The sequence below is a fragment of the Lontra canadensis genome, unplaced genomic scaffold (genome assembly GCF_010015895.1).
Source record: "Lontra canadensis isolate GAN:19392208 unplaced genomic scaffold, GSC_riverotter_1.0 scaffold79, whole genome shotgun sequence".
Lineage (NCBI taxonomy): Eukaryota > Metazoa > Chordata > Mammalia > Carnivora > Mustelidae > Lontra > Lontra canadensis.
The window spans coordinates 7,054,809-7,065,014 of record NW_022631073.1 but is presented as its reverse complement, the minus strand read 5'-3'; the positions used below and the strand labels follow the sequence as shown (position 1 = coordinate 7,065,014).

Genomic DNA, 10,206 nt, shown 5'->3' with positions numbered 1-10,206 from the left:
TGTGGGACTCGATCCCAGGACCCCGGGATCATGACCTGAGCTGAAGGCAGAGGCTTTAACCCACTGAGCCACCCAGGTGCCCCTATATGCTACTTCTTTATCCATGTATCTATCGATGGACATTTGGGCTGCTTCCATACTCCATACCTTGGCTATTGTAGATAATGTTGCAGTAGACAATAGGTGTGGGTGTATCTTTTCAAATTAGTGTTCTTGTATTCTTCTGGTAAATACCCAGTAGTGGAATTACTGGATCATAGGGTATTTCAGTTCTTAAATTTCTGAGGAACCTCCCCACTGTCTTCCACAGTGGCCATGCCTGTTTGCCTTCCCATCACCAACAGCGCACAGGGTTTCTTTTTCTCCACATCCTTGCCAACACTTGTTTTTGAGTTTTGTTTTTTTTTTTAAGCTGTTCTGACAGGTGTGAGGTGATAACTCATTGTGGTTTTGATGTGCATTTCCGCAGTGAGCAATATGGAGCATCTTTTCATGTGTCTGTTGAGCATCTGTATGTCTTCTTTGGAAAATTATCTGTTCATGTCCTCTGCCCATTTTTTAATTGGATTATTTGGTTTTTTGGTGTTGAATTGTATGAGTTCTTTTTTTTTTTTTTTAAAGATTTTATTTATTTATAAGATTTTATTTATTTATTTGACAGACAGAGATCACAAGTAGGCAGAGAGGCAGGCAGAGAGAGAGGAGGAAGCAGGCTGTCTGCGGAGCAGAGAGCCCGATGCGGGGCTCAATCCCAGGACCCTGGGATCATGATCTGAGCTGAAGGCAGAGGCTTTAACCCACCCAGGTGCCTCTGTATGAGTTCTTTATGTAGTTTGGATAGTAACATCTTACTGGATGTATCATTTGCAAATATCTTCTCCTATTTAATAGCCACCCAGGTGTCCTAGCTTTTTATTTTGATATATTCCCTGTAGTTTATTTTTGCTTTGTTTCTCTTGCCAAAGAACATGTATTTAGAAGAATGTTTCTATGGCTGATATCAAAAGATTACTGCCTATGTTTTCTTCTAGGAATTTTGTTTGTTTATTCATTCACCTGTTGATGAACAACTGGGCTGCTTTTTAGTTTTGAGCTGTTGTACGTCAAGCTGCTACGAACATGTGTACAAGTGTTTGTCTGGATACATTCAGAATTAAATTCGTTAAGATTTCATGCAACCTTTCATCCTTTTTTCCTTCTGTTTTTACTGCAGAAAGTTATTGGATGGTACAGATTCCGGCGAAACACACAGCAGCAGATGTCGTACCGAGAGCAGGTTATCCATAAGCAGCTCACCCGCATCCTCGGGGTGCCCGACCTCGTGTTCCTTCTCTTCAGCTTCATCTCCACCGCCAACAATTCCACTCATGCTTTAGAATACGTTCTCTTTAGACCAAATCGAAGGTAAAGATAGCGTTCCCACCAGCCTCAAATAAGTAGTGAAGATGTTGGTACATGTAATTGGGATTTATAACTTTGAAAATGTGCATTTTGTAGCATCTTTAAAGAAGAGCTTTTATAATTCCCTTTCAGCTAGTTTTCTTTGTTTGAGAGAAGGTGTTTTCCTGTCAGCTGTATAAATTAAAGTGGTTTTTGAACCAAGAAGCATTAGCAGGATATGTTAATTGTGCATAAGTTCTTACAGGAATACACAGCTGGAAATCATCATTTGCTTCTCCATGATCCATTATGTAGAAATACAGTTTTACTGCTCTGGAAGTCTGTAATTTTAAAAGCAATTTCAAAGACAAAATTGTCAAATTGATCCACCTACTGGTTAATGAAGGTTCTGCATTGTGAACTTGTGAAAGCAAAAAAAAAAAAAAAAAATCATACGATTATGATGTCTGTCAATAAGAGAAAGGTTTCCTTCTGGAAATTCACTTGTAGATTATATTACATCAACATCAACGGAAACAAATTCCTAAATAGCCATCTGCAAGGTTTCATTAATCAATCAATCAGCAGGTATTTCTTGATCTCTTAAAACCACCTCAGCACTCTGCCCATTGCTGTGGGGACATGACCTCTGTTCTCAAGGAGTTTACTGTCGAGTTTCTACTCACTCAGGCATCCTTGGGTCATCTGTGCCAGTAGCTGCCCCATGAAGCCTGTTAGTTCAGCAGCGCAGAGACCCATAGTTCAGGAAGAGCAAAGCCTTTAACACGGTCTCTCTGGATCCTCCCACAGGTATAATCAAAGGATAACCCTCGCCATCCCCAATCTAGGCAACACTAGCCAGCAGGAGTATAAAGTGTCTTCAGTGCCAAACACTTCTCAGAGTTACGCCAAAGTTATCAAAGAACATGGGTGAGTTGAAAGTACAATGAAAATGTCTTCCTGTCTTTTGTGAAGAGTGCTTAACAGGTTTATGGAGACATGTAAAATCAATTTTGATGTGATGGAAACTGAAAAATGCAGTCAGGTCATCCTCTAGACCACCACCACTGAATGTCAGAATTTTGTGCTGATCAAAAAGATCATTTATTTTTACCTGTAAATTTTTTAAACATTTGCTACAAAAAAAAATTTTTTTTTAATGTAAAAGTTTGGACAGAGTATGTATATTTCTGAGGTTCCAAAGCTAAATGTGGCCACCAAAAAATGTATAGCTTTTTATTATTTTTCAAGTTGTCTTGGTAACATGGGTTCTTTTTTTTCCCTCTCTGTAATTCTAGTAGCGTGGGCATTGTTGCTCAGACAGTCACTTGGAGTTGCAGCATTTATGTAATAAATGAAGGTGGAAATGATAGGAAAATGCCTTTCGGGTCCATAGCAATTAAAATAATTTTGTGACCACTTTTTCCTGTCTTCCAGTACTGACTTTTTTGACAAGGATGGAGTCATGAAGGACATCAGGGCGATTTATCAGGTTTATAATGCACTTCAGGAGAAAGTGCAGGTAACCGAGTTATTCACTAGTTTTTGTCTTATTTCTAACGCCCAATGCTTTTAGTTCTACTTTAATTTTTAATCTCCCAACTGACGAATGAATCATGGTCCAAAAGTCAGAATGTGCTTTCCCAAAATAATCTCAGATGTGCAGGGTAGTTACTCCTGCTGGCCTACGAAAGGCTGTCTCATGATGGCCCCGAAGTAGAGTCTGAAGTCCAGCATTTCTGTTCCTATTCTGAATGCGCGTGCCCCGTTGATAACCGTGTTTTCTTTCGGGAAATCTCTTCCGAGTTTAGAGGATTGCTAAGACCCCAGCTGTCTCCATCAGTACGCTCGAAGTTGAGACGCATCAGAGGACACCCGTAATTGGTACAGCTCTGCCCCTTTGGTCTGGGTCACTCGCTTTGCCCCCAGCTACCTCATTGAGTGGAGGATTGCGCTGGAGCCTCTTCATTCCTAGTCATTCATGCAACAAATATTTATGGAAACGTCTCCTACAAGCCACTTACTGAGCTAGGTGCTCTCAGTACTTTCCCACGATCTTTTCATCATCCCCAGTGTGTTCTTAGGAGTCATTTACCCTAAACCCTAAGAACAAAAGAGGCTTTGAGAACAAGAAGAAGGGTGGCAGGCCTGATAGAGGCTCTCCCAGGCCCAGAGAGAGCCTAGCTTTGAGGAAGAAGCCGCAAGGAACAGAGAAGGGAATGTAGGCAGCTGCTGAAAAAGAAGAAAGCAGAGGGCTCTGCCTGGGGCTAAAGAAGAAAGCCTACAATAGGCAGTTTCCAGTGTTTGCGTTCCACACTCGGGTCACGGCCCACCTAGCAGTGAAACAGGCTCACTGGTGACTGGCCTACTTTCCAACAGTTTCTGGGATTTTTGCTGTGGAAGGAACGTGCAGTGAAAAACAGCTTTTTGTCCTAAATTCATGACCATGCTCTTTTCAGACCATCCCCACTATCTAGCCGACTTCAAAGTGGCTGTTCTGCATTCGCTGCGGAATGACTAAGGCCTGCTCTGCAAACCCCGGCTCTGGCACAGAGAGCCCTGATCCGGATGGTGAGAGGGCAGGGCTCTGGCCTCACTAGCTGTCTTTATTTAGATTCTGGACTTCGAAACATACTTTCTTTCCCACTCCCCCAGTTATAAATATTTTCTGTTAAGTAAGTCTATTTGTGACGTCTGATTTTTGTTGGTTGGTTATAAATTAAAGTTGAAAGCATCTCATTCCTGTCTTACCTTTTGTTTGTCCTTTGTATGCTAGACTGGTATCAAAAATCCTTCCTTCAGTTTAATAAAAAAGAATCATTGAGGGGAAAAATGAAATTTTTCCCACCTTACCTAACTTTTCAAGAATTCACAGGCTAAATAGCTAATCATCATAACAAAATTAAGAAAAGCAAGTCCGTGAACCACAACACTGGTCCCCTGGACCTTCATTTCATGATCTTGTTCTGCCTCACGTGTCTGCTTTTGACTCAGTAAAGCATCTGGTCTCTTCTTAGGGTTGCAGTCCGGGCTATCTTCATGGATTCCTTGTGCTTGGATTTGAAACTGATTGTTCCTGTTGTCATTTTTCCCTCAGGCAGTGTGTGCAGATGTAGAAAAGAGTGAGCGAGTTGTTGAATCTTGTCAGGCAGAAGTGAACAAATTAAGAAGACAAATCACTCAGAGGAAAAATGAAAAGGAGCAAGAAAGAAGTGAGTTTTCCTATTATTTTCACCATTCGGTGTCAGGGAAATGTTTTTTTCAAACATCAAACCATAGGATGAATCATGGGAATCCTTCTACAGTCTTCAAGTCCCCCGTGAGGCTGTTAGTGAAAGAGCATTCTTGTACTTCCAGAACAGACGACTGTTCTTCATGCTACCCTTTCCAGTATCTTTTTTTTTTTTTTTAAGATTTTTATTTATTTGACAGAGACAAAGGGAGAGCGGGAACACAAGCAGGGGGAGAGGGAGAGGGAGAAGTAGGCTCCTCGCTGAGCAGGGAGCCGGATACTGGACTCAATCCCCGGACCCTGGGATCATGACTTGAGCTGAAGGCCAACGCTTAACAACTGAGACATGCAGGTGCCCCGCCCTCTTCAAGTATTTTAAACTAGAAAAGAAAAGAAGATTAACTGTAGAAGCGCCTCCACGGAAGCAAGTTAGAGTAAATCCCGAGAAGTGGTTGGTGCAGACATGTGTCTGAGTGGACTACTATGATCTCTTTACCTCGGCTGGGATGTGTCTCACTGAGTTAACCCCTGGTGAACCTAGCGTATGGGGACCGCATCCTGTGTTCATCACATAGCCACATAAAGAAGCTACCTAATATTCTTATCACTTCATATTTGATTCATAGTCACGGTCACAACAAAGGCTTTAAATGTCTGGTTTTTGGTAGCTGTAGATGAATGGATACAAATGAGCTAAGGAACCAGCTGGTTGAATGAGAAGGAGGCCCGGGAATCTATTGATTCTAGCATGAGAATAGACATGTTTACTGTAATACTACCAGATTTAACATTTGTATTAAATTTATAACCTTTCCTAATTTAAAAAGTATACTTGCAAACCAATTAAAAATTTCTGGGTAGATGATATCTGATTCATTTTTTTTAAAATATTTTATTTATTTGACAGAGAGAGAGAGATCACAGGCAGAGAGGCAGGCAGAGAGAGAGGGGGAAGCAGGCGGGGCTCGATCCCAGGACCCTGAGACCATGACCCTGAGCTGAAGGCAGAGGCTTAACCCACTGAGCCACCCAGGCGGCCCTGATTCATTTTTAGTGTTATATTTTTTGAGAAATAATCAAATGCACACAGAGATTGATGTATAAGAATATTAATCACAACTTTATGATTCTAAAATCTGAGAAACAACTTACTGGAGGAGTTGAATAAATAGCAGTAGAATAGTTGAATAAATTATGATGTATCTATATGGTGGAATATCGTCCCATTGAAGCGAATTTTTAGTGACGTGGGATAATGCCTAGTATATAATCTTAAGTGAAAACAGTAGGGTATAAAATGGCATAAACATGATCTCAGCTGTGTTTTTTTAATTTAATTTTTACTTATTTTTTATTTTTATTTTATTTTAATAAAAATTTATAAATTTTTATATTTATACTTATAATTTTATTTATAATTATAATTATATATTTTATATTTATTTTATTTTTATTTTTTATTATTTTTTTAAAAAAACGTTTTATGTATTTGAGAGAGATAAGTAGGTGTGTGCGCGCACACACATACACAGACACAGCTGGATAATAAAACTGGAATTTAGAAAAGGGGGGGAGGGGCCAACATCTAAAGTTTCTATCTTTTAACCCCAAATCTTGTGCTGTTTTCCAAAAGTCTGATGGTGTTATCTGGGTGATAGAATTATGAGTGATTTTATTTTCCTTGTTCTTTTCTAAATTTTATACCAGTATTTTTCAAGGCAAGGGACTCATCGATATGAGTCCAGATATGATCTGGACTATTCCAGAACATGCCTGAAAATACGTTGTATCAGGAGCCTGGCTGGCTCAGTTGGTGGAGAGTGCAGCTCTCGATCTCGGGGTTGTGAGTTTGAGGCCCACATTGAGTGTAGAGCTTATGTGTAAAAAAAAGAAACAAACAAACAAAAAAGGTGCTGTATTTATGGTCCAGAACCTGGAAAACTGGCTACCTAACACAAGGCTTTTAAACTTTAAAGGAGAAAATGGTGTTAAAAAAAAAAAAAGAAATAAAAGAAAATGGTGTATGTGTGTGTTGTGTCCCATCGTTGTAAAGAAATAGGCTTTTGGGGCACCTGGGTGGCTCAGTGGCTTAGGCCTCTGCCTTTGGCTCGGGTCATGATCTCAGGGTCCTGGCATTGAGTCCCGAATTGGGCTCTCTGCTCAGGGGGGAGCCTGCTTCCCTCTCTCCCTCTCTGCCTTCCTCTCTGTCTACTTGTGATCTCTCTCTGTCAAATAAATAAAATCTTTTAAAAGGGGGGGGGCTTTTGAGGGGCACCTGGATGGCTCAGTTCTTCAGCGTCTGCCTTCAGCTCAGGTCATGATCCCAGGGTCCCAGGATTGAGCCCTGCATTGGGCTCCCTGCTCAGCGGGACGCCTACTTCTTGCACCCCACTCCCCCTGCTTGTGTTCCCTCTCTCACTGTGTCTTTCTCTGTCAAATAAGTAGATAAAAATCTTAAAAAAAAAAAAAAAAAGAAAAAAAGAAATTCAGTTTTGTGATGCAAGGTCTGTCAAAGAAGAAACTCACACTGAGATGAGTGCCAAGGGTGGTAAGGACTGTGTATTTCATCTTTCTGTCCCCACAGTGTGTCCCCTGGTAAGGACTGTGTATTTCATCTCTCTGTCCCCACAGTCTGAGAATAGGGTAAGCAGCAGGGGAGGGAAGTAGCGCAGGACCTGCAGTTAAAACACCTGCTCTGTGTATCAGGGGCCCCACTGCTGGCCACTCCTTTAGTGAAGTCACTTCCCCTTTCTGAACTCTGGCTTCTTTGCCTCATAATTTGGAAACAATGATATTTGTGATGATGACAGTAACACTTCGGGTTTTCTGAGGCTTAAATCGATTGATGTATAGCAACAGGATTTATAAATTACGAAGTACTGTGCAAGTTTAAGATAATTGTCAGTTTCAACTCTTTGTTGCCATTTTCTAGAACATTCAGGTTGACCGTTTAATGCACTGAGTGCAAAGCTGTGAAACTAGGGGAAGTGTTACAATTTTCTTTCTGTTTTCGTCCAGGATTGCAACAAGCGATGATCCACAGACAGGTGCCATCCGAAAGTCTGGGGCCGGCATTCAGCCCTCCAATGCCCTATTCCGGGCTTGCGGCCGAAGGTAGAAGTCCACTTGGAGATGCAGAGGCCTCTGATCCTCCTCCCCCTTATTCTGATTTTCACCCAAACAATCAAGAAAGTACTTTGAGCCATTCGCGCATGGAAACCAGTGTCTTTATGCCTCGACCGCAAGCCGTGGGTTCTTCCAGTTATGCTTCCACCAGTGCCGGACTGAAGTGTCCCGGAAGTGGCACAGACCTCCCTCCTTCCCAAAGAGCAGCTGCAGACAGCGCCGAGGAATCAGATGACAGTGATTATGAAAATCTGATTGACCCCACAGAACCCTCTAATAGTGAATGCTCCCATTCGCGGGATTCTCGACCCCTGACACATCCCGACGGGGGCTCCAGGAACACTCAGACCTCCCAGATTTAGCTAAACAAAGAAACTCTCCACTTAGTACTGTTTTTCTTAATGGCTTATTGAGAGAGTTTTTTGAGGACTTAATCTGGGGGGAGAACTGCGTTCTCAGACCCCTGGCCACCCCACAGGAGGGTCCTCGAGCACAGAGCTGGTAGGGGCCTCACATCGCCGGTTCTCACCTGCAGACCCAGTGTGCAGATTTCATGACAGAATCATTGAGATAATCAAATTGTCCTAATTCTGGTGCGATTCATGGATGTACTGGTAAATTTAGGCAAAGTGAAACTTATCAACATAGTTTCTGTTCTTTAAGATAAATTGGAAATTAGAGACTAAGCACAATTAGTCTATAAATATTCTATAAATCAAAAACTTACCTCTTGCACTATCATGCCTTGAAATTTACTTTTTCAAAGGGAAGCGAGTTTAGCAGCAGCCTTCAAAGAACCTTCTTTCTATGATGAGCCAAATTCATCTTTGCCAGAAAGAAATTTTGATAATTCCAAGAAGCCTGATTGGAACAAATCGGATGTACCTTCTCTTGTCTGCATGACTTTGTGAGATCAAAAGAGAGGGCTTTGTTTCAACTTTTTTCTACTAGCCTGATATATATTGTCACTTAAAATGGTTGCCTTTAAAAAAAAAATGTAGAAATACTAATTACCAGTAAGTAATCATCCAAATAAGTATGTCATAAAATAAATTACTTATTTTTCTTTCGGGGAATTACAGTGACTGCTATGTTGCACTAGCCACGTTTATGGTCTCTGTTCTGGAGTCTTAAAGATGAAGGACACACAGCAGTGGTTACATCAGAAAGGAGTTACGCTCCAGACCTGAGTTTTATGATGAACAGATTCCAGATACAGTGGATTTAGCCAAGTTCGTACATAAGGGATATAATTCATTTAGCTCTTTTGACAAATCCTAGTGTTAGTTTTATTTGTGGAGGAAAAGACATTTAATAAACTGTTTGGGAATCTTGGTGAATAAAGATTCATTTTAAATCCAAATAACCATACTTATTTTTTTTTTAATTGCTATTTGGAGGATAGTTGCGGAATGTGTAGAGACTTTCTGTTGGGATGCACTTATATTTTTATTTAATTACTGCTTGTTTTCTAGTTTTGCCCAGAATGTGTGAAACCACTAAAGACATTCGTGAGCACGTTAGGCTCCTGGTTTGGAAATGACGAGACTGATGAGGTCAGCCCATGAAGTTAATGCTTTGGGACATAACTGCCTTTCCTTTGAACTAGCTAAAACCTAGGAGAATAAGGAAGGTGTCCAAGAGACTTCAAATCCAGGTTCTGAAAAAGTTTCATTTTGTTAGAGAGAAGTTTATTCCCTGAGCTTCAGTTCCAATATGAAATTACCCAGTGTAGACTGAAACATGAAATACTAAAACTGCCATTCTTCAGAGAACCACGCTGTGGGGTCTGTGTTTTCCTGCTCTCATGGTTTTGTTGGCCTTACACCACTGCCATTGGATTTGAAACGTGGCAGACCACTTTATCTGCAAACGTGTTCCGGTTTTTATCACCTCCCTTCTAGCGGCTTCAGCGCCAGTGTGAATTTATTTTATTTTATTTTATTTTTTTGTTTTAAGTGCCATTGCCATCTTCTCTGTTCAGATTTTGACATTCAGGAAAATATCTTTATTTTTATGCCATACTGAAACCTACAATGTATAGCTGACAAAGCAGTTCAATGTGACAATAAAAACTTATTTAATCATGGTACTGTTGTCTTCCTGTGTGTCTACGCTCCAGAAAGGTCTCACCTTGGTGTTCTCGTTCAGGCTGCTCTCAGGGGACTTAATACAGTTGTAAAGGTCAGAAAACTCATCTGCACACAGTTTTGGTAAGGCTGCTTTCGGGGGAGATCCAAGAACACAGTTTACTAAAATGTTTCTGTTGATTTCAAGGAGCATGTGTTGAGTGTCAAGAGAGAGGAGCACCGGTTGAGCACAACACTGAGTTTAGGAAGTCCCCCAAAGGCACCTGTCGAGGAAGAGCTGATCTTGTTTAAAGAGACCCCTCAGACTGAGTCAGCGTAACCACCTGGAGCTTCTAGAACTTGGTGCTGTTAGAGTGTCTGAGGGGTGACAGAACCGCC

The 10,206-nt window shown here is 41.1% G+C and overlaps 1 protein-coding gene across 1 annotated transcript in view; it reads left to right on the top strand.

The window, feature by feature from the left end:
* Positions 1 to 9,829, top strand: part of ABRAXAS2 (abraxas 2, BRISC complex subunit) — a 27,527-nt gene extending 17,698 nt beyond the window's left edge. The window contains exons 5-9 of the mRNA XM_032882119.1: positions 1,214 to 1,404; positions 2,191 to 2,310; positions 2,818 to 2,902; positions 4,478 to 4,592; positions 7,631 to 9,829. Of these exons, the coding sequence (XP_032738010.1) occupies positions 1,214 to 1,404; positions 2,191 to 2,310; positions 2,818 to 2,902; positions 4,478 to 4,592; positions 7,631 to 8,100 (981 nt within the window). The 3' untranslated portion in view covers positions 8,101 to 9,829. The remainder of the gene's footprint in view (positions 1 to 1,213; positions 1,405 to 2,190; positions 2,311 to 2,817; positions 2,903 to 4,477; positions 4,593 to 7,630) is intronic.
* Positions 9,830 to 10,206: the final 377 nt, after the last annotated feature.